The sequence below is a fragment of the Rhea pennata genome, chromosome 13 (genome assembly GCF_028389875.1).
Source record: "Rhea pennata isolate bPtePen1 chromosome 13, bPtePen1.pri, whole genome shotgun sequence".
In the NCBI taxonomy this organism is placed as follows: domain Eukaryota; kingdom Metazoa; phylum Chordata; class Aves; order Rheiformes; family Rheidae; genus Rhea; species Rhea pennata.
The window spans coordinates 21,049,158-21,075,445 of NC_084675.1; the positions used below are offsets into that span (position 1 = coordinate 21,049,158).

A 26,288-nucleotide genomic window follows, 5' to 3' on the forward strand; every position below is an offset into this window, starting at 1 on the left:
ATTTGATAGGAATGTGACAAGAGGAAATTGAATATAAAGTCTACTGGACAGCCAATAAATCAGGCTTATATCTTTCTCTCTACCTCAGACAGGAAGGAACTCAGTTATTTTTAAATCTATGGTCCACATAACTAGCCAGAGCTGTTCCTTCTGTAAAAAAACTCCAATGTTTTAAATGTCCTAAAATTCCTTAGATTTGCTTACCTGGCTGCATGTCTATCCTCCCCAAAAGCCTTCCTTCCCCTTCGCCAAGGCACACGACCAGCTAACGACATGTCCAAAAACCACTCAAGGCAGACCAGCTGTTGGACTGTATGGGACCTATATGAGGCACGCTCATGAGAGCAGTCTTCACCAAGAGCTGCATAAAACATATAGGCTTCAATATAGCAATAAAACCAGTTTCTCCACCAATCGCCAACACCGTGAGCACCGTCTGCGATCCCAGAGCACTCCTGTCTGATACGACAAACTCTCTCTGTCAAGCGGTTTGATCAGCTCTAGCACAAGTCTCTCCAGCCTGGAGCATTAGTTCGTTCATGGGGTTGGTTTCACATCCATGAGCTCACGAGGGCTGCCGGGTAGGAGTGATTCATTCCAAACAATCCCCCAACGTGCATCTTTGCTGATTAACATTTTCATTTGTCTTCCTTTAACAAGCAAGTTATTGCTGATGAGGAGTTGAGGGATTCTTAGGTTTTCTAAAACTAAATTAACTATTCCTTTTCGAATTGCTCTGGCTGGACTTACACTATATTGCCCTCCAGGCTGCTAATTTGAAAAATGCTCTTGTATTTTTCTTTTTCTTTTTTTCTTTTTTTTTTTCACTGTTCCTGATAGAGATCCAAGTGCTAATAAGGAGTTAAGTTACATTTCTTGGTAAGGTTTCTTAATTGCCAGTGTTGGCTGAAACTTGAACAGTTCAGAGATTCTGTTGATTATGTCGGCTTGAATATTATTACATTGAATTCCCATCAGGATAACTATGGCTTTTGTTGTATCCATTGCATCATTTTCCTAACATTGTTCAGACCAAGTACTATAACAATTTTATGGATTGAGAAGGAAATTAACTGTGTCCATAATGCTGTGCCTCTCAAGTAGGCACTACATTGCAACTGTCTTACAAATGGTGTTTTGCTTGTAAGCATTTGTGCTGTTTCCTACAGGGAGACTTTCAGTGGTAGAAAAAAGGTTAGCACACAACCCCAATGGGGTTTCGCAGCACTCAGGCACCTGGTTTGTCCCTTTGGGCCTTCAGAAAGTCTTTCATTGGGGTATTTGCAGCCAGATTATTTGAAAAGTCCTAAGCAACTTGGAGGACTACTTTCCACCGACTTCAAAATCACCAAGTGTGTTTGCAGCTCCACCTGAGTGAAGTTTTGTAGTATTTTAAAAGAAATATTCACCAGTCTGTAATTCTTGGCCAACATATCTCAGATATTTTAGGATAGTGTGTGAGAAGTTGCTGTGTCCATGACCTCAGAAACCAGGGAACTAGAGTAGCTGAGATCCACATTTTCTCCAGGGACATTCACTTTGTGAAGGTTGCTTTGTGAAGAGGTCTGGTGGAAACACTCAGGCTACGGCTGAGGGGCTCAAGGAGAAAGACAGACACCTCCTGGGCAGAATCCATCCAAAAGAGACACTTACATATTTTGACTCTTAAGTGCAAGCAGCCTTCCAGAAGCAGAACACTGCCAAGGCATGAGAGGTGAAGATCTCACCAGGTCTTATTCCTAGCTCCTACAGCTAGGCTTTGTCCATCCAGACACCTCTTTTTCTTCTGCCACCTGAGACCCTAGAAAACCTCTAGAAGACAGAGTTAAGATGATTGCTGTCCCCCAGCCAAGCAAAGGTTTCTATGAGCTCTGTGAACTGGCTTGCTCCGTTGTTTGTTGATAAGAAAAAGTGGGAAGAACCTGCCCGGAGCACAGGCACTCTTTTCAAATGAGGTCTGTCGCTTGCAAAGTTTATATGGTTCTTTACAACCCATTGTGATCAAAGGCATTACATAAATATAACATTTATTATTATTCATAATGTTGTCCATAAGCACAGATTGCTAGAAGGTATTGCCAAACGAGATTTAGTTCTATTGTATAAGTCCTATTAATGTAGATGGGATTAAAACAGCAGAGAAAAAAAGAGTCTGGGCTGTTCCTATGTGTGTAGGCCCTGCAATGTTTTTACAAGGAAATCCTCTTCTGCACAGATGCGTACTAGAGGGCCTTGCTCCTTTGAAGGTCTACTAGTGATTTCAAATAGTGTATCAGTAAATCAGGGAACATATGAAACTCCCCAAGGCCTCCCGGGGTCCCTGTCCCCATATGGCTCTTTAAAGCAAGAAGCTTCAGCGGATCACGTCACCAAGCGTGGAGCAACACTCATGTCATGGCAAGGCACAGAAATCATATCTGCAGTGCCTCGGCACTATCCCAGCAGCTCCAGTTAGAGCTCATTTGCAAATACGACATTTCTGCATGTGCACCTTAAAAAAAAATGCCTTCAGACATATCATCCGTTACTTTGAGTCACCAGCAGCTTGGGAGAACGTTTGTTCATTTTGAAAAATCGCGTCTCTGAAGGTACAATATTAGGTCTAAGCTGCAGCTATCACTGTTTCACATATCAGCTCATTAAGAACACGACTCGTCTCGATGGGGCTGATGCGGATGATAAGAGACATCAAGCAGCAGCCTGTGACAGGAGGAGCGCGAGAGCCCAGCCCAGGCTGATGGGACTCAGCTGCCACATCCTCCTGGGGCCCTGGCTCTGGGAGCAATTCACAAGGATTTACTATTTTCATGCTTCATTTTACATTGCTCTCAATTAATAAGATTTCTTGTTTGTTATTATTGTTATTGTTGTTGCTGCTGCTGCTGTTGTTGTTGTTATTATTATTAGGTAATGCATCGTTTTCTTCCTCATCACTTATAAATACCAGTGTGTTCACAGTGCATCCTGTTCAAATTCAAATACTCGCTCCGCTGAGGAAATGTGTTTCTCGTTTTCCTGGTGTCAGTTGCTCAGAAGTAATTTCTCTGTAAACTTTCCACCCTACTTCTCCTGCTGTTTTTCTGTCTTGTCTTCAAAAGACCTTAAAACATGTCATTTTTTTCTGATTTCCTTCTATGCTATAGCAATCTTTTTAATAAACGTGATAAGTGTTTCTGCTGATGAAAAAATAATCCACTGCTGTTGGCTACATTTTTCCCCTCATTTTAGGTAGTCAGCAGGAACGAATAAAGGTTTCTTACAGCTCATAAGATAAGAAAGTTTGAGGGGATCTCTAAGATTTGTATTAACACTAGAAAAACACAATAGATGTCATTAAAAATTGTCATTTATTCTGAAGGTATACTTACACGTACGTGGTTATTTGCAGTATTCCCTGAACCGAGAAGGAATGCTATAAATCTTAGGCTAAAAGAAACCTTAATGAGTGACAACCACAGTCAGGATTAATAAGACATGTAAGGGTCTCCGGAACTTTTGCTTCTGAAATACTTGCTGTATTTGCTGGTTTTTTTCAATGTGCCCCTCTGTGAAGAAATGTAGTTGCTGTAGTTTCTAAGGCAAAAAAAGCAGCAATGATTTTGTCATGCAGATTAGTGAAATCTAGTTTTCAGCCTTGGTTTCTGAACTCTGCTACCACCTCCCGTGCGACCTTGGTCGGCTCATTCCATCTCTTCTTCCTCCTCTACCAACAAACTTGATAATACGTCACTTCTGCAAGGAAAAACAGGTTGAGGCCATGACTAGGAAAAGATACACAAATGTAAAATGGGCAAATGTTAATTTTTCTTCTGTTTTGTTAAGATTTGGGGGGAAAAAAGTAATATTCCGTATTCCAAGATGTATTCCAATCCTCATTGCATGGCCTCATCTTCTCATTAACTCTGCCATGTCCTCTGCCAGCTCTGGGCTTTGCTCAGTGGGCGATGCTTGGAGAAGGGGTCCCGTAACTGCGGGGCTCCCCCGGTGCGGGTGACACCCTGCGACGGGGACGTCACGGGAGCACGCGTAGCGCAGGTTTCTCTCAAGCAGCGAACAGGTTCTTGCAAGGTGAAAAGTTCAGATCAGAAATGTTTCCATCCCGGCCCTAATCCTCCTGCCACCAGAATCGACTGCCAGATTCCCACTGGCGTAAGCGGGAGCAGAACCAGCGCTAGGATAATGGTGAGCTTTGTTTTTCACGGCTTAGCATTGCTATCGGCGGCTCCCGCGTCATATTCCTGCTGTCTCTTGGATCGCTCGCCCTCCCTCTTCGTATTCATTTTTCACTGCTGCGCCCCGCACCTGGCCGGGCGGAGGAGATCACGGACCTGGCCGCGGGCTCCGACGTGTTGCTTTTGGACCGACTCTCACCTTATCAGATCGGATCGGCGCATCGCGGCTGCGTGACGGCGCTGCAGCCGTTCCCCCGCCCGCCGCGTCCTCCGCTTCGCAGGAGCTGAGCTACCAAAAACAGGGTGTTTGTTTATGGACCGCTCCGTGAGAAAAGGCGGCACCGAGCCTCCGGCCCCGGGCGCGCGGGCTCGCCGGCCCCGCGGCTCCAAGGCACGGGGTGGGAAGCCCAGGAAGTGGGGAAGGAAAGCAGCCAAAGCCGCTCGCGAGCCACCGCGGAGCCCGGTTTCGCGGTGCCGTCTGCTGTGCCTTTCCCAGATGCTGTGAACTGGAGCTGGCCAGAAAAACAGCGGGAGACAAGGGCTATATATTTTTTTTTTTTTTTACTTTCAGTCAGAATTTGAAATGTTAAGAAAACTTTTGCTGACTTTCAGAGCGATACTTGTTTCACTGCTGTTCCCATGTAAATGGGAGAACTTGGGAAAATATCACCTGACTCTGTGACTTCTTAAAACAAAAATCTTCAAAAGAATGAGAACAAAATGATCCCCCCACCCCAATATACTCCTGTCTTAAAAATTATCACAGCCCTCTGACTCAGACTGCATATCAACTTCTGCTGTAGCTCTCTGAAGGATGAGAGAGAGCCTGCAGAGAGTGATAATCTTACTTATTAGGAGTAGGGTTGAGAAAGCAGGGAGCAAACATACGGGAAGAGAGAAAGAGAGCTGCATGAGAATACAGGAGAACAAACAAAACCAAAAAATATATGTGTAGATTTTCTTGTGACTGAGCTTCTCAAATCCTTCTGGCAGAAGGTCCCATCTATGAGGCAGAACATTCCCCTTAGAAGTGTGGCCACTCTTAAGTGCCTCAAGCCCTCCTGAGATCCTGATCCCTAGTTTGGGATAAGCAGCTGGGAGAGATGCTCCAGACAAATGGACAGCTCGACATGTCAACATCTTAACATGCAAAAATGGCAAAAGCTGATGTTAGTGACTTAATCATATGAATTTAATTCCTGTTAGCAAGGGATATCTTTATCAGATGAGACAGTTTTGTGACATTGCTAAAGACAGACACACTTGCAGTTCACTTGACACCCACCATAAAAAATGCTGATGATTTCCAGCAATACGTCCAGGGATGAGTGAGGCTGCTTGCTTGATCACATGCCTTCATCCAGCACCTAAACTGGCATTGCACCAAAAGAATTCAACATTCAAAACATTCCTGTTTTTCCTTGTCTTTTCTTATGATTTCTGAGCTTCTAAGTCTCAACCAAGATTAGAAGCACTATAAGAAGCTCAGAGCACTATCAGAGAAGAAAATTCATCAGGGACAAGGACAGAAGATAATCAGAACATACTTTGCAAACCAGATAAACCAGTTCCCCATATTTTTCTCCTCTCTGTCTTCTAAGATGTACCAGTTTCATTTTTGCTATGTGAAGAGCCCATTCTCTTTGCAAAATCCACTTGTCAGGAAGAAAAAAAAAAGACTGATTAAATAAAGGGAAAAAAAAAAAAAAAAAAAAAAAAGAACCTCCCCAGAGCCAATGTCTGGTTAGCAGATGCACTAGCCTTCTCATTGTGTTGAATAGGGAGAAAAAAAAACAAAGTAGGTTTAAGATAGGGCTGATTTGTTTAGGAAAAAGATAAGATGAAGTGGTGATAACATGAGAACTTGACTTGATTATCCATATATTTTCCTCTTTAAGAAGAACTGTGTGAAAGCAAAAGCTTCCCCATCACCAACATTTTTAGTACAATCTGCCTCTTTTGAAAAAAAGACTGAAATCTTGTCCAAATGCAGATAATTTGTTTTCCATATCAGAATTTGCAAAAATGTAAATGCTTCCACATCTGAGTGTAAAATCAGGGATCCCATCATCTGATTTGCATTGCACGTGAGCTGAGGAATGTCCAGAGAAATAGATTGGGAATGTATCAGCATATTTTAGAGCGTTCCTAGCTCTGAAGAGAGGAAAGAAGTTGCTAATATAGCTGCACCAGGAGATAGCTCTACTAATGCAGATGCTCCTGGCATGCCTATAAGATAGCAGCGAGAGAAATTCATAGCCTCCCTCCCAGATTGCTTCTTTAGTATGCTGCTTTCTTACGTGGAAGCAAAGCATTTATAACCTTTAATGTCCTTATGCTAAGGTAGGGAGGAGAAGAGGTTGGCAGGGTCCCCTCTGGGTGTCTGAGTGGTCTCCAGAGAGGTTCCTCCATCCTTCTTGGGGAACTGGCCAGAACAGCACCATATGGCCATAGTCAGGCCCTTGTTGTCCGACCATGTGCGGACTCTGTTCTACCCATCATCACCAAGAGAGGGATCCTTTGGTCTGTCCTTGAGGAAGGCTAGCCTGACATTTCTTTTAAATTTAAGAAAACAAAGCAGTGCCAGTTGAGCGAAAGTGCAATTACACAAGCCTTTGAAGTACCTTGCTAATCCTTCTACTGCCTAAGGACATGAGGTGCAGGGTTGCAAAGCACCTTCCTTTCCCGCATGCATGCGGAGTGGTGCTAACGCCTTTTACTGTGGTGTTGCTGCTGGCTCCCAGCAAATGCGCCTGCACCAGGACAAGCTGCCTGCTCTGAACAACACTGTGCACATAAAGAGAAAGTGGCTCAAACCTTGTTGGCATGGGCAGCCTTTTGCTTCTGCCATGAGGAGAGGAGGAGGAGAAATCCCAGCAGAGATGGTAACCCCAATGCCTGCTGGAGAAGCAGACAGTATTGGTGACAGTTGTGATGCCAGTCTAAGCTCTTGGAGATGCCTTCAAGGGGAGACTATGGTAGGAGCAGATCTCTATGCTGTTTAGGATGTTTTAGGTTCCCCACAGCTCCCAGGATGCTCTACAGATGAAATAAGGCCAAGTGAAGCTGATGTGAGCCCTGCTCTGCTTGCTTGCTTTTAGCCCTGTCCCAGCTCTGGAAAGAACAGCAGTTTTGTCTCCTGCCTCCTTCTGCAGAGCAAAGGGATGCCCCAGCTGCAAAGAGCAAAGAGACCAAACCACCACAGGGGTTGCCACAGGGGAATTTGGGAGAGGCATCTCCATCCCGCCTTCAGCACGTTGGCAGAGCTATTTGCCCTGCTCTATTTACACAGTGTTTAATGCTGTTGATGTCAATGTGGAGATGTGTTAATAACCCAATTAAACTGTTCATCCAGCTATGTCAAATCCAATCACTTGAAGAAGACTTGTGTGTTTTGCTTTGTAATTCTTGTACCACGTTATGGCATGCAAAAATGATGTCCTTGTGGCTGACATTTAGCCTCAGCTAAATCTCATGCAGTGTGAGATACTGAAGCGCTAACATCTAGATTTGTCTTGCCATGAGAGCTTCAGTTATTTTCTTTTTTTTCCCCAAAAAAAGGCTTTTTCTAAAGCATAGATTAGGGAAAGGAAAATCCACATATCGTCTCCTACTTCTGATTCTCTCTCTGAGAAGACAGAGTTTGACAGCCCTCACTGCAGACTACTGAACTTCTGATTCATGGCAGAAGAAGCCATCCTTGCGCAGATAGATCTGTTTCAGTTAAAAATTCTCTCAAACCCACCTGAGAGCTGAAAACCAGCAATATCAGCAATATCATGTACGTCCTCTGAGCAGGGTAGTGTTTCCAGGTTCTGAGATATGTTAGTCCTGGGTGAGATGAGCTCCAGCTCTTTCTGCCATGCTGCAGAGCTGGGTGGGGAGAGCAGCTCCAATCACTGCAAACTTTCAGCCCCATGCAACCCCACGAAAGTGAACAACCCCCTCACATTGCTAGTTGCTGTTTCTCCCTTCTGAGGATAGAGGTGAAAGCCAACCAGCACATGATACTGAGCAGGAAGCTTGAAAGGAGGTGCTCAGGAGCAGGTCGTGGCTTCCTGAGGTGGGATATGGCAACAGAAGTCCTCGGTGACTGCACTGCAAGGGTGATTTAGCAAAAGTCTGCAGCAAGGAGCCGCAGGAACTGATGGCAGTGGGGAGCCAGCACCTGCGTGCTGGCAGGGCTGCTTAACCTGGCTCGGTGCAGAGTGACCCAGCACCTGCTGCACTGGCTGTGGCCGCCTCTGCTTTCCTGTCCACCAAAGGAAGATAGGAATGTTTCACAGTCCCCTTGGGTGCTTAGGAGGCTCCATCACTCTTGCCTGTAAAGAGATCACAAGTCCAAGGCACTTCCTTGCAGTGGAGGCTAGTACACCAAAACAGTCCTTAATTTCCCTCTGCCATCGGTCTTGGCTGTCACCCACCGGGTGTTAGCAAGAGGCCTGTGATGCAGGGCACATGTGCAGGAGTACATGTGTTGACATATATCCATATTTGCAGTGGATCTATGCATGCATACCAGTGCATGAGTCACCCTATATTTTAAAGATGTGGTTTAAATTTTGTTCAGATTGAACATATTTTCTTATCTATTTATCAAAACTTATCAGCTCCTGAGTATCCTCAACTGTATCCCCTCAACTACGACTTTAATACAAACTCTTCCCTAAGCAAAGAAATTAAAATTTGTGTTATATGGTCCCAGTAGAAGAAATTATCTCTCTTACAGACAGTTCTTAAGCATGTACTTAACTTCAGGCATGTTTAACTTCAACTGATATCCACAGAGCTGAAAAACACATCAATAAAACTGAAGTTAACTGCAACAATTCACTTAAGGGCTGTTCTGTACAGCCTTGACTTAAGCATATGCTTAAATATTTTCTTGAATCTAAGCCTATATTAGTGGAAAAGTCATCGTTCTGTACTAGATTTTTATATGTCTGTGACTCTAGGATAGTTTTAGTATTCTCAATAGATCAGTTCTTTGGATGGATTCCTCCACTTGTCATTAATATTTGGCGTCAACTGTCTTTCTTTCTCATCCATTCCCAGAGACAAGGAAAAATTTTCCCTTCTTTCCACGAATGTATTTATGTTCCCCATGGAAATTCTTCTCTGTGATATATGAACTATTTTCAGATAAGTTTAGCAAAGTCTAAATCACAAAAGGAAAGAAAACCTCTTTGGCTTGAGTTCATAAGGGGAAAAGTTGGGACTGCAGTGACCTGCAATGTGATTTTTTTTCTCGAGTTTAAGTGTTATTTCCATTCAAATCTCTCATAGCCTTGACCATAAATAAGACTTCTGAATAATCCTCATTTTTTGTCCTCATATCTACCTCCCTTAAAATTAGAAGGGAATATTTAGGATCTGTCAAGATGATAGACTGTCCTTTATGGTGGCCGAATGAAAGGAAGAATATAAGTTTAGAAGTAAGCAACATGCTTTTCTTCAGCGTAGGATTTCCTCCGCAGAGACATCATCACAGACTGTCAGAAGCTGGGCAACTCTCCAAAGGTTAGAGGCAGGGCCAAAACTTATAATTTCTGCTTTACAGAGGGCCATTTCTGTCTCTGAGATTTTAAATACTGTCTCACCGCAGCTGTGAAATTCAGAGCTTGCAGATTGCAGCTAGTACAAGATGCTAGTTTACCAGTCTGGGATATGTCACAGATAGGTCTGCACAGGCTATTTCTAGTAAACTAGCTGGAAATGACTTTTCAAGAGTGAATGCCAGGACAGGCACAGCATGATCATGCAAAACGAGCGACACAGCAATCACTGCAACGTCCGGCGTGGGAACGCTCAGCTCTGCAGCCCTCCGCCTCCGCCGGGGAGCGCACGGCCGTCTCCGTGGAGCGCCCACGCCAAACCGCCCTCCAACCCACTTCCCAGATAAACCTCCGCTTCCCCTCGGCTTGCCGAGCAGCCTGTGGTCCGCTCAGCCGGGTGGGCACCTCTGCGCCGCGGGAGCTGAGTCACGGAGCTGTCGTTGCGGCGTTGTGTGCAGCCCGGGACACAGAGACCTTTGTGCGAGGAGCAGCGCAAAGGCACAGGAAGATGTGCGGGCTCAGATATTTCACATGTGACGTCCCCACGGTGCAGAAGGTCACTCTCTGCATCAGCCATTCACTTGGGGCCAAATTCCTTCCGCCTGCTGTGGTGCCTAAACCAAGGAGAGTTAATGGAAAGGAGCCAGGCGGTTTGCAGGCCACCCAGGAGGGACGCTTAGGTGACCCAAGCAATTCTTTCATTAGCTGAGGATGAGCCTGAAGTCTCACTGCCCTTGACAGTCGGTGGGTAATTTCACCCTTGCTGTCAGAGCAAGCACCTGTCTTAAGCGCAGAGGGGATTATCTGAAGCTATGTCTCTCGGATACATAAACTGCCAGGTCCACGTCTCTGCGTCATGTACACGGGAGCTGCAGAGACTTGCACGTGATGCTGGGTGCAACCTCCTCGTTGTGCCAGAGTGCTTTTCGATCAGTGCAGCGCAATCCAGGGAGAAGCCGAGCCTGGGAAAGGTCAGCCTTGCCCTCCGTGCAGCCCAGCCTGGCTTGCTGGGGTAGTCCTTTGGGCCAAGCCTCAGCTGCTGTGCTTATCCTCCCGGGGGTAAATTGAGCCAGAGTTTATGAGTTCGCAAATGATGCTCTAAGCACTGCACACACAACCACACATGTGCAAATGAACACACAGGAACCGCTCCATCCAGCTGCCTTCCTGACCACAGGGGATAAGTAGAGATGGATTTTCCCTTTGACACCACTACTGCGATAGAGTTTGGGAGGAAGAGGACAAAACCCTAGCGCTGATCTAATCAAATCAGTCTGAGATAAGTTTTCTTTCACAAACTTCAACCCGTCTGTGTATTTCTGTAGTGATTCTAGCTCTTGAAGGAGCTGCCTATTAGCTTCAGTTCCCTTTCGGTGTTTTCAAGTGCCTCCAAACTGATTCTTCATGTTTCCTCTGTAGCTTAACACTCCCAGAGAGAAACTTCACTTCTTTAGGCATTTGAAAGATATTTTATCTTTATTGATTGCTTTTATCCCTGGAAGGAGACATTGGCACTTTTAAACACGCAGTAAGAATATACAAGCATGACTATAGAAGTAGCGTATCTCATTTGGAGACCTGATCTTAATGTCCTAGCATGGAAATCCTAAGGAGTCAGGGGAGACAGAGCTGTAACATGATGTTGCTGCAGTTATGAATTCCTGTGACTTTGAAAGGCCACGAGGTCAGAGCTATTTGTCACTACAGTTGGCTGGACAAGCAAGTGAAAAACCCTAGTAGGAACTGATTCCTTAAAGCAAACTGAGTGGCGTGAAAAAGAAAAAAAATCATGCTTTTCCTTTCCGAGCTGGGCAGGGCTGGGCAGCTCATGTGCATGCACAAACTCATCCATTTCTATCTGTGTGAGAAAGACAGCAGCTCTGTGGCCACTCTGGGACAGGAGGAAGTCTCCTTATGAAGGAAGCTCTGGAAGCAAAGCAGGGCTCAGAGGAATCAAAAGTCACATCTTGGTCAGCTTGGCTCTGCTTAGAGAAAGATTCAAAGTGGTATCATCAGATCCTGCTGACGAGCAAGTTTGACCGAAGAGCCCAGCGTTGCCCTGTTAGATGCTTGTCCAGACAAAGCCTGAGTATTGCAAATTAAGCACTCAGCCAAGCTTACTTGATCCTCAACACAGAGAAAAACAGAGTCCCTCTTCAAACCCCAACTGTGACCCCTCCAGACCCTTGGCCCCATGGAAATCAGACCAACGGGAGCCTCCAGAGCCAGGACCCCAGCTCCACATCTGGAGTGGCAGAAGAACACCTCCAGTGCCAGCTCCAAGCCCTTTCTTGTCAATGCAATTAATTAAGCAGTTGGTTACTTTCCACTGAAGTTGAGATTCTGCGGTTTGCGTAGACCTTGCAGATATTTGATCTCTCAGTAATTCTCTAAGAAAGACGCCTAATTAAAATACCTGTTTTCTCCTCTGTCAAGGGACTTAGGCTGGGATTTTTTCCTCGTCACTAGAGATCATATATGGATAAGAAAAGAAACAGTCCATGAGACTTCAAAGAACTGACTCACCTCTCACTCTGGTCTTGGACTCACTCTGTTCAGGCAGAAGCCTTATCAGACAAAGTTATTTTTGTGGGCTTTACTACATGAATGCATTTTGCACTCTAAAAAATCTATTTTCTTAATTTTATATGAACTAAAGGCAGAGTTTTTCTCAGCTTTGTTTTGCTTACAGCTGACCTGCTGTTCCCTGTTGACGCTCAATCCATCGCTAAAATATCTCTGAAATAAGCTAAGAAAATATAACAGGTCAGTCAAAGATTTCAAGACAGCCATCACGCTGCAAAGGAGCACAGAGCAGCTAGGTGACCAGTTTTAAGCTTTAGCAGTCTGTTACTATTTACTCTCATTAAATCCAGAGTCATCTGGCTTGATTCAGTTTGCCAGGAATTCACTTCAGGATAATTTAGAGTAGGATCAGAGTCACCAGGCTTTCTCTCTCTCTCTCTCTCTTTTAGGATAGAAGATGATAATAATAGAGGCTTTTTTTCCATGAAAGCACATGCAATTTCCTCCGTGGCCATCCAAAACAAATAATCAGGAGATTTCCCCATGTTTACAGTGGGGCATTTGACTGACCTCCTCTGCAAAGGTCTTTAAGAGAAATCAATGAAAAATACTCTGTAAGAAGTGGGTCACAATTGTTGTTGTTGTTGTTACCTAGAATTTATGTAGAGCCTAATCTGAAACCAGACACCACAGTTAAGCGCTTTTCTTTGCTATTTTCATAACAAAGCAATTATATTTAGCAGTAGGTACAGTGAAACTGAAATAAATTTCATTCGTATACAGAGTTTGCATGTTTATTAATAATCACTGTGTCCACATTGCTTATACCAATTCCAAATATAAGCTGTAGTGATGTATAAAAACCTTTCTCCTTGGCATAATTGAGTCAACATGACCAACTTGGCTCTCTCACTTTGTGAATGACTGCAATTATGTCACTGCAAAGCTGGCGAGTACATGAGCTTCAATTTGCAGGGAAGCATTGGATGGACAAAAGTGGAGGTGACACTTTGACGTTAAATAGGAGAGAATAAGGACGATGAAATACAGCCCTTTGCTGCTCTACTTATCTACCTGTCGGGAGGCAGATGTTATCGGCTGCCTGCTCCGCATCTCGCTCGCTGAAGTTCTGCTGCGGGGAATGATGGGTGTGCGAGCGGCTGAGACAAGTGGAAAGACAACCCCGACTTTAGCAAGAGATGGAGCGCTCCTTACGCACTGAAAGATCACAGATCCATTACATGGAGTCTAATGAGGAGGCTGAGCCAGTACAAATACAACTGCTTAACAGTTTATTTTAACCATCCAATGGGAATGACGTAACGTAAAAGAATTCTTGTTGCCAACAATCTTTTCTTTCTCTCTCTCTCGTCTTTTTTTTTTTTTTTTTTTCCTTGCATGGTATTTGTTAGAAATCAGGATTTTCCTTAACTAAATGTCTTGTGGTCTCCTTAGCTTTGTTTCTTAACAGGGTTGTCTTTATGTTAGTTTTCTTTGGCTTCCCAATAGAAGAGTAACAGATTTCTTTTGAAGTTTTTATTGATGAATGAGCTCCTATAAATAACTCTCTGTGGCAGCAGCTTGATCTCTGAGTTTACTCTGGAATAATAGTAGCAATGGGAATGAAGGAAATTTATGGCAGCATGACATGAAATAGTTTAATGGGCTTCATACTGTTTAACTTAATCTTTACAGATGTAAAAACAGAAATACAATTATTTTAACAACTATTATTACATATTGCTTTCCTAATGAAAACAGCGACTTAGTAAGCAGTTTAGGATACGTAGTGAAGAACTATGGGGTCTGCCTCACTGCAGAGCCAGGAATGAGTGCGCTGGACCAGCATATTTCCAAACGTCCGTCTGATGGGCTGGAGGCACCAGGAGGGAAGCGGGCACGTGGGGCTCACGCAGAGCTGGCCATTAGCTGGCGGTGCCACACGTAGGGCCGGCCACCCCACTGCAGACACAAGGCTCTAAGCGTGTGTTACACCTTCACCAACCCTACCCACTCCCATCCGTAAATCACAGGAAGGAAGGAGGGAGATGACGAAAACAAGCACACACTTTGAGGCTTGACCCGCTCAGATACCAACGCGTCAGCGTAAGGAGCAGAGTGCAAATAGTTTTCCAGGGTGGGTTTCACCCTGTCAGCTGCAAGCTGCCTAAAAAATTAGGCATTTAGGCTAAGCTGGTGGTCTGAGTTTCCTCTTTGATGCAGGCTGAAGCTGGACGCCAGCCCCAGGGATGTTGGCTGCGTCCTCCTCCTTGCCCTGCGGCATTTCTATGTGGCAGATGGAGTTGGCGCTTTTGGAGAAGGTGTCCTGCCTGCAGCCCTCCCTTGGGTCAGCCTTGGGTGTGCAATGACCAGGGGTGCGTGTGGCTCCACGATGGGCTGGTAGCCCGCACACCAACGGGCTGGCGTCCCACGCAGCTGGTATCTTGATGGCACGAGGTGGCTTTGCTGGGGCAAAATGGAGACTCAAATAAGCCAACATTGTAACCTGACTGTAGTAAACCAATTTATTTCATTCATGAAAAAGCAGAATTCAACTGCTAGTATCGCAGGTTCACTCGTCTTCCCTTTATGTGTTTGTTTGCTTCTCTAGGACGATGTCCTACAGCATCAGGAGGGCCCAGATGTGCCTCTTTTCTGGGGTAAGCTTGTGAAAGTGATGCTCGGAGAAAGAAGAAAGGAAAGGAAAAGCTTTAAAAATCATCTGTCTTCTGTGTACGTGGATGGAGTGTTGTAACTTTCAACGTGGCAGCCTCACTTGGTACTTTAATCACCGTACAGCTGAGTTAGATCACCGTAATGTAAATTAGGTCATTGTACAGCTCCAAGTCCGGTGTTTAGCTGGTCCAGGGCCGTAAACAAGAGCTAGTGTAAACGACCACGTTTCTGATCTCGCGCCCGTGTCCCCCAGGTGAGCTTTGACTGCCACGGACCGGCGCGGGAAGGAGCCGGCTCCCGGAGGTACCGCGAGCACGCCGGCCTCCGATCCAGCCAGAGCGCTGCAGCGACCGGCACGCGAGCGGAGGGCAGAGGATCCAGTCTCACGATTACCAGGAATAACACAGGACCTGATTCAAATGCAAGATTTCCTTCGCGCAGTTTGAGTGTGGCTTGCAGCCAGCTGCAGCTCCGTTGTGCTTTTCAGGGCTTTGCAAAAAGCATATGTAAATATTGAACTATGCTAATACTCTGCATAATTTTTATGACAATAGTTGACTGCTGTTAGTGTCGTTTTGTCCTGGAGGGAGCATTATTTAAAATTAAATTACAACGAAAATTATTAGTATAGTGTTTTAAAATGTCTGTTTGGCGGGAAATTTACATTATTCATGATGCTTTCCAATCTCCAGAAATTACCCATGCAAGAAATAACTTGTAAATACTTACTTGATTTCCAAAAATGTGGGAAAGTTTGTTTATTTCTCCATGCATTCCTGATTCACAATGTGCTCTCTAAAAATGTCGCTAAGATTTAGGCTAACCAAGATCATGCTAAATTTAGCAACTATATTTTAAATAAACATTCTTTACGCTTTACTGAACTGGCTTTGAAGCTGGATTAAAACAAATTGCGTTCACATGAACATTAACAATGTTTTACTTTGGACCAAGTGAACATCTGAATTAGTAATAATTCAGTGTTATTCAGTAGAATCTGAAAATGAGATTTAAGAGATCTAATTCAGCCAACTTAGGAAAGACTCTTAAAAGGAATACAGAATCAGATTGGCATTTATTTTCAGAAGAGCCAGTTCTGTTCTCCTTGACCATACAAAATTTTCTTCTGGTCTTTTATTAGACATTGCAAGCTATAAGCCTCTGAGAAATCAGCTGTGATTTAGCACGCATTGAGCTTGAGGAATCTGGCCCGTTTTAAAGCACTTAATGATTTGTCTGGATAAAGCACTAAAAATATACTGTAGGGAGCAATTATGCAATGTCCAGACTGATGAATTGCATAACCTCGTAGACCTTTTCCATCTGTAACTTCTCTAATTCTGTGATCTTGTCTTCTTGGTCTTTCACTTAAAATCAAGTATGTGATCTGTTTAATATCCAAAATGTTGTCTCCCAGAGGACCTGTTTTCTGTGTGCACAGGGGTATGAATCAAGTAATGTAGCAGATCCTTCTCCCCGTGTTGTTCCTGGATTCAGCTGCTCTTCGCAGCAGGCTTAAGAGTGATTAGCAGAAAGCCAGCAGAGATTTTGGTGTGAAAAGAGATGCTCTCTCCACTATGTGCCTTTCTTGGTAAACGATGAAGTAACTACTAAAAAATATTTTTTTTAAGTATAAACGGTTACAAAGCCCCTTAGAGTTATGTCACCTTGAAAGCAGACACAGACAGCCACGCACTTTGAGTGACAGCCCCTGAAAGTAGCTTCTCCACGCACATAATACTTGATTTTTTTATACGTTGTGGGGCCAACTTCAAGCAAATACGCACTGCCGCGCTCCTGCAAATTAAAATTGGCTGCCTAACTCAGAGATGTGCCACCTTGCTCAGCTGGGATAGGTCATTCCTCTCCAGCGGGATAAAAAGGCATATATATCACCCACACAAAGAGCGTGCTGTTTATACTGCATCACCGGCTATTTTCTATTTTTCTTCACAGTATTTCAGACTTGCATTTACAGCCAAGCCGGAGAGGTCGGGAAAGCCGGGGGAAAGATTCCAGGGATGAGTTAAATAGTGGGTGGTAGTTCTGCATTCGGCTATTGCTCTTTTGGTTACGGAACAGGTGTGGAGCCACAGACTTCAAATTTTTACCGCTTGTCAAGTCATTTACGTCCATCCGACACATTGCCCATTCTGCATTGCACCACGTTGAAATTCGCGGCGGTGGCGGTGTAGAAGAACGAAGGATGCGCATCAGGTACAAACGACGGCTATTGGCGTATTGACACGTACCCTTCCTTCTCTGCACTGGTTTGCTCTCATTTTTATTGTATCATTACTTCTGCTGCTCTGTATATAAACAGATGACGTCCTAAACAGAGCGCGGTTAGTCATTCTGCATGTTGGCAACAAGACCCTTTTCCTCGGTATTTGTCCGCTGCAAGTGACATTGATCATCTGATCCCAATTCACTCCAAACTGCCTCTCATAACCAACCGCTTGACTCCGAGTTCATGCAAGCTGGTGTCACCTTTGTGCTAAGTCAATTAATCTTACTCTTACAAGCGAAACTGAAAGCAGGCCCAGCGTGGTTTTTAAATACTGCAGCTGTGCTGGGTCCCATCCCACTACAACAAAACAGAAATAAAATAAAATGTCACCATAAACAAAGTCTCGCAGAAAATAAACTCTCATCGCATCAGAAACGGAGTTAAATCTCAACAAACATGTCTGTGACAAAAACATACATCATGTACCAGACAAGCTGAAACCCCAGTTTCAGTTGCCTTCCTTCAGACGATTTGTTCATTCTTGACCTGGACCTTAAGAAAATGAGAAAGCTACTCAGCCATTTCTTTTTATTATTTTCTTTTCCATCACAGTGCAAAAATGAAGAGACCTGGCACGTATTTGAAAGGCAGGCGGGTTTGAACCAGTAAAAAGAAGTGACCTTGTAAACAATGCAAAATTAGTTTGCAAAACTTCGTACCACCAAGAATCCCGGAGGCTTTGGTGGTTTGAAAGGAAGGGGGATTTTCCACCAGAAGCAGGGGGGGTGGGCTCAGCTTGATCTCTCCAGGACGCCTGTAAAAGGCAAAGATTTGCCATTAAAAACTACTTTTCTATGGGAAGGAACATCTCTTCCTTCCCCTTGAGGTGGAGGATGGAGGAAGCGGTTGCAGCGGCTACTCCCTGTTCCTCCTGGGCTCCTAGATACACCTGCACGGGCAGAAAAGCAATGAAGCCCCATCTGCAGGTCCAAGAGGTATTTTGGGAGCTATAATCGGAGCTGAGGGGTCCTGAAACTGGGGGGACACAGATGGAATGTCAAGATAGGAGAAAGGGAATAGCTGGAGACACAGGTTAAATAGTGACAGGAGGGCTCTCAAGGGCTCAGCGGATTCCTTAGGCCTGAGGCCATCCCCGTGCTCCCTGCGCACAGGAGGACGTGCTCGCCCTCAGCGGCAGCAGCTGCTCGCTAGCGGTGTGCCAGATGTGCACAACATGCGAGGAGGATGGCACAGCTGCCCCCAGACCGTGCCCCACACAGGTGATAACAGGAGGACTTCTGTAGGGCTTCTGAGCATACCCACAGCTACTTCAGGAGAGGCTTTCTAGACAAGCCAGAAGGCTCTTCTAGGTATACACCCCTTGTGATTGAGAGCATAAGTAACCACTTTGAGGCGCAAAATCCTTCAGCGGGTCAGGCTGAACAAGGAAGCAGCTTCTCCATCTGAAGCCAGCAACGCTGGCCACCTGTGGAAATGGGATCTCAAACTAGATGGGGACCCGGCCTCACGCACTTCCTTGGAGGCAGGATTAACCCCCATCTCACTCACGGGCTGAAATTCTATTGCACTCAGGCAGCTGGATGTGGAGGGGTGGCCTGAGATCTTGGCCACCGCTGGGCAAGAGCTAAGCAGGCTCCTTTCCCTTCCCTACCCCTGCTGCTTTCCAGGAGTGATGTTACCACCTGGACTCTGAAAGTACTCGTGACGTCTGCCCCAAGTCTTTACTCAAAACCTCCTCACAATGTGGCTGTTTATTTAACTTGCTATAATAGCTGTCTGATTACATGAGTGGCACTCTGAAAATGTGGGATTTTGAAGCTAGGAGCATTAACCCTCTCAGCATCTGCACAGCCCTGTGAATTATGGTGGGGGCACATGTGGCTTTGACTGGGCAGTGGCATCTTCACTTGTGCAAGTTGTTTTTTTTTTTTTTAATTCAGTGTCATAGATTTTTTAAATGGACTCAAGAGGTACTTAAACAGGAATTACTAGAAATAGAAAATATGACAGGGATTTTATTTGAGCTCCCTCTTGCAATCTGCATAAAAAGCTCACTCCCTTCATCCTCATTTTTTCTTCACTGGGGGAGTGGGAACATTTCCATGAAAGGCTGTAGCTGTGTCTATCTAGGGATCCATCCATGAGTATCTTTCTTTTAGGAAACTCAGCACCCCTTCCCACCCTTCAGGAATTTTCTTCACTTGCTCACATCACAGTTCTTTGCTGAGAGTTGCAACACTGCACCCCAACTCCTAGTCCAAATAGCAAGGCAGTCTGGCAGCACCTTCGGGGAGGAGGTGCTGACCTTTCTCTGGAAAAGCCAGACCACAGCTTTCTTGAGAAACCCAGATTTTCAATTACCAAGATGTTTATTTAAGGACAGGCTTTTTTTGGTGGGTGGGGCAGGATGGAAGGATGGGGAAAGGAGGAGAAACAGCATAATTTCGGGAAATATTATCTCAGTTACTAGGAACGGATCATTTCCTAGGCCCCTATTTTTAGCCTCTCACCTTTTGCCTTCCTCTGGCAGCACAGTACATCATACCTGGGTATTTGTCCTCCAAAGTCCCCCAGAGCTCCCTGCTGCACTTCTAACAGAAGCTCTTAGAGCTTCTGCAGGGCCATCCTCCAGCCTGCGAGCCCAGGGAAGGCCCTGCTCCGCTGCATCGACTCTCCAGGTACAGAGGTGGGGATGAGATCAGAACGAGTCTGCCACAGTACTGCACAAAATACTTTTATTGGATACAGGTGTGGTTTCAAACGAAAATTGAGAATATAGATCTTTTTTCCCAAATGACATTTATCCGCTAATATACAAAAAGTCTCTATTTATGGCAAAAATAAGAAATATTCCTGATTGCTTATAATGTGTCTGGATTCTTCCTTCTTTAAGAAAAAAGAAAAAAATGAGAAACAGTTCAGTTCTTTCAGTTCTTTTTTTTTTTTTTTTTTTTTTTTCTAGTAGTTGTCTTGGTTGCTAACATAGCTACACCAAAACACCAGGATCAGCTTCCACGACCCTGGTTCAGTCTTTTTTGGTAAGAAGTAACTGATCCCAGCAAGACACGTAAATGGGCAGCTTCTCCCATTCACGACGAGTGTGTTTGTCCGTCTCCCTCTCTGCTTAGCTGCACCAGCAAGACAGAAACGCTGTCGCGATACTCCAGAAGCACAAGTGCCAGGCAGGAAACCAGCTTGCATTAACGCCGTGAACTGTATGTAGTGCTAGGTCAAAGCAAGCGTGACTGCACGGGAGACTGCTTTATTTCATCCGTCCTTATTTTAGCTCCGTTGATTCCGTTTACCTGCCTTTGAGCCACTCCGAGGACTGGAAGGCAACATCGCAGGAAGTATTTGCGTGCAGGCACCGGTGGGTATTAGTGACAGGACCAAACACAGCCCCCTCCCCGGGGGATAAAAGGGGCGGGTTTGGTTTTCTAAGGAAAAGGGGAGAAAACCGGAGAGGCTGGGGGCTCGGCAGTGAGCAGGTCTGAAAAACCTGACGGATGCAAAGACTGAAGCTGCCGAACGGACGCGAGCGCGGGAGCCCCACCGCCTGTCTCCGCTTCTCCATCGCCGACGTGGAAAGAAAACCGTTTTACCTTTAAAAGTCGATCTGGCAGGGGAGGCAATCGCTAAGGATAGCTCCGCAGCAAGACGTGCCTTGAAAATGCCCTGAAATCCTGAGTCACCTTTAACATCACGTTTTGGTCTTTACCCGCTTGGTGAGGTCTGAGTCCGGTCTCTCCCTCCGTCCTGCCCCCGGGCCGGGAGCAGCGACTAGACTGGAGGGGGGGGGGGCGGGGAGCAGAGTTATGGGGGAACTACTGGAAATTAAATACCGTCTCGGAGAAGTGGAGAGGGAGGCAGGAGAGGAAGGGGATGCCGATGTGATAAAGCCTCCCGTGCACCTGGGAGTCGAGCATGAGGGAGGCGTTGAAAGCCGGCCCGAAGCTGCCGCCGGCGACGAGGGAGCCGCCGAAGCAGCCGACGGGGCTCTCGAGAGCCGCCTTGGGGGCGGCCCCGGGGGGCGGCTGCCGCAGCCCCTGAGCGAGGATGCTCTCGATGCTGAAGCTGCGGCAGCGCGGGGCGCCCTTGTGCGGCGGGGCGGCGGCGGCGGCGGGGGGCGGCCCGCCCGGGGGCCCCCCCGGGGCGGCGGCGGCGGCGGCGGGCGGCGGGCGGCTCTCGGCGGGGGCCGGCTCCCCGCCGCAGCGCTGCCGGTCCCCGGCCGCCGCCGGCTCCTCGCCAGCGCCCGCCGCCCCCCGCCAGCGCCCGCCGCCGCCCCTGCTCTCCGAGCCCGAGTCCGGCGCCGGGCTCTGCCCGTCCGGGCTGCCCCGGAGCCGCTTGGGCTCCGCGGGGCGACCGCCCGGTCCCTGCCGCCGGCCCTCCTCGGGGGCCGCGCCGCCCCGCGCCTCCGGCGCCCCCGCCGCTTTGGGCTTCCTCTTCCTCCGCCGGTAATTGCCGTTCTCGAACATGTCCAGGCACCGGGGGTCCAGGGTCCAGTAGCTGCCCTTGCCGGGTCGGCCTTTCTCCCGGGGCACCTTGATGAAGCAGTCGTTGAGCGAGAGGTTGTGGCGGATGCTGTTCTGCCAGCCCTGCTTGTTGTCGTGGTAGAAGGGGAAGCGGTCCATGATGAACTGGTAGATGCCGCTGAGCGTCACCTTCTGCTCCGGAGCCTCCTTGATGGCCATGGCGATGAGGGCGATGTAGCTGTACGGGGGCTTCTGCGGGGGGTCCTGCCGGGAGAGCACGCTGCTGGAGGCGAAGCCCAGCGCCGCGGGGAGATACACCATGGAGGAGCTGCCCATGGGCGAGAGGTGGCTGCTGTAAATGTGGCTCATCGCGGATGGGCTTTTAGCTCCGGATCTTCTCCCTCGCAGCAGGGAGAAGGGACAGGACACGGCAGGAACCCGGGAAGAGTCCGACAGGGAGCTATTTGTGCTAGCTCAGATCCCAACCCTGCCGGAACGAGCTCGCTCTGCCTCTGTCCCTGCTTCATAGCTCTTAAAAAAAAAAAAAAAAAAAAAAAAAAAAAAAAAGTTAAATAATTGTTGTAAGTTTGCTATTATATGTTGACTTAGCACTGGAAAATAAATTGTCTCTGATAAACAGTCGTTTGTGTTCTCAGCCCACCCACATTAATTAAAATTTCATTGCTACAAAACTCCAAGCTCTCTCCACGTGTCTTGCTGGTACCAGCCAATGGTCTCCGGGTTATTCCTTCATTTGTTTATAGAATTAGTCTGTTGATAAGTCTGCCCACCCAAGTCGAATCAAGCTGTGTTTATTTGGAAAAATTTCCGGGCACCCAATATATAAACGCACTGATCTGATGTTTGAAATATCACGTCCACCCTTTGACGCTGTAAGCACACACAGCAGAGCAGGATGTACACTGCTGGAGCTCGGGGAGGAACGGGCAAGGAAACCCTGGAGGAAAAGAGGGGTATTAAACCCCACCAAAAAAAAAAAAAAAAAAAAAAAAAAAAAAAAAAAAGAGAGAGAGAGAGAGAAGGAGATCGATCAGAAGAGAAGCAAATGCTGGGACAGGGGTGATGCGCAAGGAGGAAAGAAGCGGGGCCTGTTTCTGTCCTAGGGGAAGGGCTGCTAGGGGGGTCCAGGTGCCTGTGGCCGAGGTGTGCAGCCAGCGGGAGCTGGTGGGAGCGGCCCGGCCCGGCCCGGCGCTGCCCCCCGGCAGAGGTGGCCGAGCCCCGGTGGGGCGAAGCGGGGGCTCCGCTGCAGGCCCGGGCGAGGCTGGCGGTGCGGGCCGAGCTCTGCCGGGGAACGCTGCCGGGGTGCAGCGAGCTTCATGTAAGGGGAATTTGGCAGGCGCTGGGAGGAGGGTCAGTATTTGTGAATGCGGGCCTGTTGCTTTATATTATGTACTTTCCTGTTTATAACAAGGAGGGGGATTATAACAACTTTACAAGTGCACACAGCTGGCCGGTGCTTACATTAGGAATTTGTGATGCTCTTTTTCTGTATAAACGTCCAGGTTTGGAGCTGTGTTTTCTGTTGTTGGTTTGGGGTTGGTTTTTTTTGTTTTTTTGTTTTTTGTTTTTTTTGGTTTTTTTTTCAGTTTACTGATGTAACAGTTTTGATCCGAGTCCCCGAGGGATTCCGATTCGGCTGGAGGTGTCGACTCTTTCCCCAGGCCCGGGAGTCTCGGCGGGGCGCTGCGTTAGACCCTTTAGATCCTGCCTGCAGAGCATCACCTCTTTCGGGGGGAGGGGAGAAGGGAATAGGGCTGGAGGAGGGGGGAGAGGGAATCCTCCGTGTATAAGGCCGTGGAAATAAAACACAAGGGGTTTCCTGGAGGTCGTGGGTGAGCCAGGGTCGTTTCAAGAGAGGCAGCGCCAGCTCTGAAGTTGCCACCGTCTCTGGTTGCTCAAGGAGGGCACCAGGGATGCGGGTTCGTCAGGGCCTGACCCAGGGGATGGGGGCTCCAGCACCCTCTTGCGAGCCTCCTTCATCCTCCTTCCCCGAAGGACTCTCTTCCTCCGGAGAGAAATAACCCGTCACTACAGCTTCTCTCCCGCACGTGGCGGCCACGGTGGGGTTTCATCTGGAAAGGAAGGGGCAAAAGCCGGCTTCGGGGGGGCTCTCAGCACACCCCAGCCTTGGCGATGCCCTCCTGGGACCGCCCTGGAGTCTCCCCTTCCACCCAGCTGCCCATCGGATTTCTTGCCCGTTTCTGCTCCTATCCCTCCGTTTTCCGGGTAATCGAGCGGGCGAGGGCGTTTAACCCCCGGGGTAAAAAGCAGCGTGACTGCTTTGGAGTCGCAAATGGTTCCTAATTGCTTTAAGACACCACGCGTACACATGAAATATAGAGGGGGTGTGTACGGAGGTCGCTTCTCCACGAGGGGCAGGGGGAATCTCTCCTCTCACTGGCTCATCTCAGGCGGGAGGAAACAAATCGAGCCCCGTTAACACCGCCCATGCCGGGGACGCCGCATCCGCTCCCCCTCGGTGCAGACACCCGCCGGCCGCCCGGACCTCCCGCCTCCCCCAGGACCCATCCGACGTACGAGAAATGCAATAAAACCTCAAGTAAAACAAAGCGGGAAGGCGGAAGGAGGGTTTGGGAGACGCCCCTCGCCTCGGCGCTGGGGGGGGGGGGAGGGGGGGAGGCAGGTCTCCTCGGCAGCTCCCCGGCAGCATCCTCGCCCAGGAGGGATGGATGAGGCAGAGCCCAGCTCCGCTCAGCCGGCCGACAACGAGCCGGCGCCCTCAAGGCAGCCTGTGAACGGCAGAGCAGCCGAGGGTCGCCCCCCCCCCCCGCCCCCCGCCACTCTATGCAGCCCCCTTCCCGCCTCGGGTCGGTCCCCCGCTCCTTGGGATACTCCAAGCACGAATTATTAAAACAATAAATACTCGCGTGTATGGCAGGAGACAGGCACACGGGCTCCCCCGCTTATTCCCCCACTCTTCTCCCCCGGTAAAGTTGTCGCTTCCTGCTTTCTTCCCCTCTTCTCCCCCTCTTAGCGGTAGGAAATCCTTGGAGGTGGAGATGCACTTTTCTGTCTGGTCCTTATTGCCAGCTCGTGTGCTCGCTGGTGTCTTTCTGCTCATGGCATTGCTGAAACTCGCTGCGTTATCTGCCCGGGAGCAGCGCTCGAAAGTGGCTGTAACCGGAGAGGCTCCTGTAGCTGCGGGGAGACCGGGCAAGCGAGAGGCTGAAAGCGAGCGAAGCCGTTTAGAGGGATTTTGTTGTTGTTGTTATTGTTGTAGCCCTTCCCCTGGAAATGCGGAGCCGGCGATGGAGGCGCTCCTGGACATCTTTCCCCTCCTCTCCAGCTGACAGGCCCCTTTTAAGGCAGCAGCGAGGAGCGCTCCCACCCGGGGTCCCCACAGAGCGGGGCATAAATCAATGCTCCCCACTCCTGCTTCATGCCAGCCCGAACCCGGGGAGCAGAGCATAAATCAGTGCTCCCCACTCCTACTTCACGTCAGCCCAGACCCGGGGAGCAGAGCACAAATCAGTGCTCCCCACTCCTGCCGCAGACTGACATGGGCCCGGGGAGTGGGGCACAGACCTGGTCTCCGCACTCCTGCTGCAGCCCAACTCACCCCATCCAGGCCTGTCCAAGGTCCGGGAACTGGGGGGAACTGAGTGAGCCTGGATCATCTGGGATGCTCCAGCCCTTTTGGGATTTGCTTCAGATGGGGTTAAAACCCACAGGTTTGAACAGCGACGTTCGTGTGTTGCTTCCCCAGCCCCAGCCCAGAGTTGAAGTCTGTTTCATACAGATGAAACGCCGTGATTAGTGCTGCTCCTCACAGATAATCCAGTTTACCCGCTGCAGGTTTAGGCTGCCTTAGAAACCACTGCAGAGAGGGGTCTGATCAGAACTGCCAATGGCTACCCCAGGGCAATGTGCACGGTGCTGTACAGCTGCAAGGTCTCTCGACACTAGCATGGAGTCGGGCAGGGTGAGGACAAGTTTCTTCCTCTCCTGACCTCCAGTGCCTGGTATGCACTTTCTGCAAAGTCACCTCTGAAGTGACAGAAGAGCTAGCAGCCTTCCCCCCAAAACATGCTTCTCCAGAGCCTTGCCACAGTGCATTGCAGAGCCCATCTAAAATGCTCTGAGGGAGGCAGGATGACTTTTGTGGGGGACGGATTGCTCCTAGCCTGCCTTGTACTTCGACTTTCCTAAAGGGAATGTGTTTTACCCAGATCCTACAGCACCAGGAAAGCTGGCTCACTCAGCCCAGCCGCGGGACTGCCTGCACACAGACCTTCTCAGCAGTGCAGAGAGGGGACGAGCTGGAAAACTCTCGTTCCTTCTCCTTCCAAAACCTGGAGCTGTCTGGGCTTTCAAACAGGTTTGCAAATCCGCAGGTTAATGGCAACGCTGCAATAAAAACCCAGGCACCATCCTCATCTGCTGTCTGGAACCACACTGGGCCTGGGCCCAGTGTAACCGGCCATACGGCAGCCTTCAGCTGGTCCCAGCAAGGCCAAGTTTGGCCCAACAACTGCACTACAAAGGGATTTATGCCAGTCTCTCAGTTGCAAGGGCCTACAAGGCCAGATCTAGCCAGGTTTGGGTGCAGACTTTGTCCTAAGTACAAGAAGGGTGTGATACCCCCAAACCAGGG

General features: G+C 48.1%; 1 protein-coding gene across 2 annotated transcripts; it reads right to left on the reverse strand.

The window, feature by feature from the left end:
- Positions 1-19,922: 19,922 nt before the first annotated feature.
- FOXL1 (forkhead box L1) lies at positions 19,923-25,754 on the reverse strand. 2 transcript variants are annotated; one of them, XM_062586355.1, is made up of 2 exons: positions 24,558-25,754; positions 19,923-22,183 (listed from the first exon to the last, which is right to left on the reverse strand). In XM_062586355.1, the coding sequence occupies exon 2, from the start codon at positions 22,019-22,021 to the stop codon at positions 21,005-21,007; it is 1,017 nt and encodes a 338-aa protein (XP_062442339.1). In that variant the 5' UTR covers positions 22,022-22,183; positions 24,558-25,754; the 3' UTR covers positions 19,923-21,004. The 2 variants fall into 2 exon arrangements, with proteins under 2 accessions (XP_062442339.1, XP_062442340.1); XM_062586356.1 differs by lacking the exon at positions 24,558-25,754 and adding an exon at positions 23,135-24,303.
- Positions 25,755-26,288: the final 534 nt, after the last annotated feature.

Bases quoted from the DNA above. Each gene is read 5' to 3' on its own strand.
- FOXL1 (XM_062586355.1), bottom strand. From the start codon at position 22,021: ATGAGCCACATTTACAGCAGCCACCTCTCGCCCATGGGCAGCTCCTCC.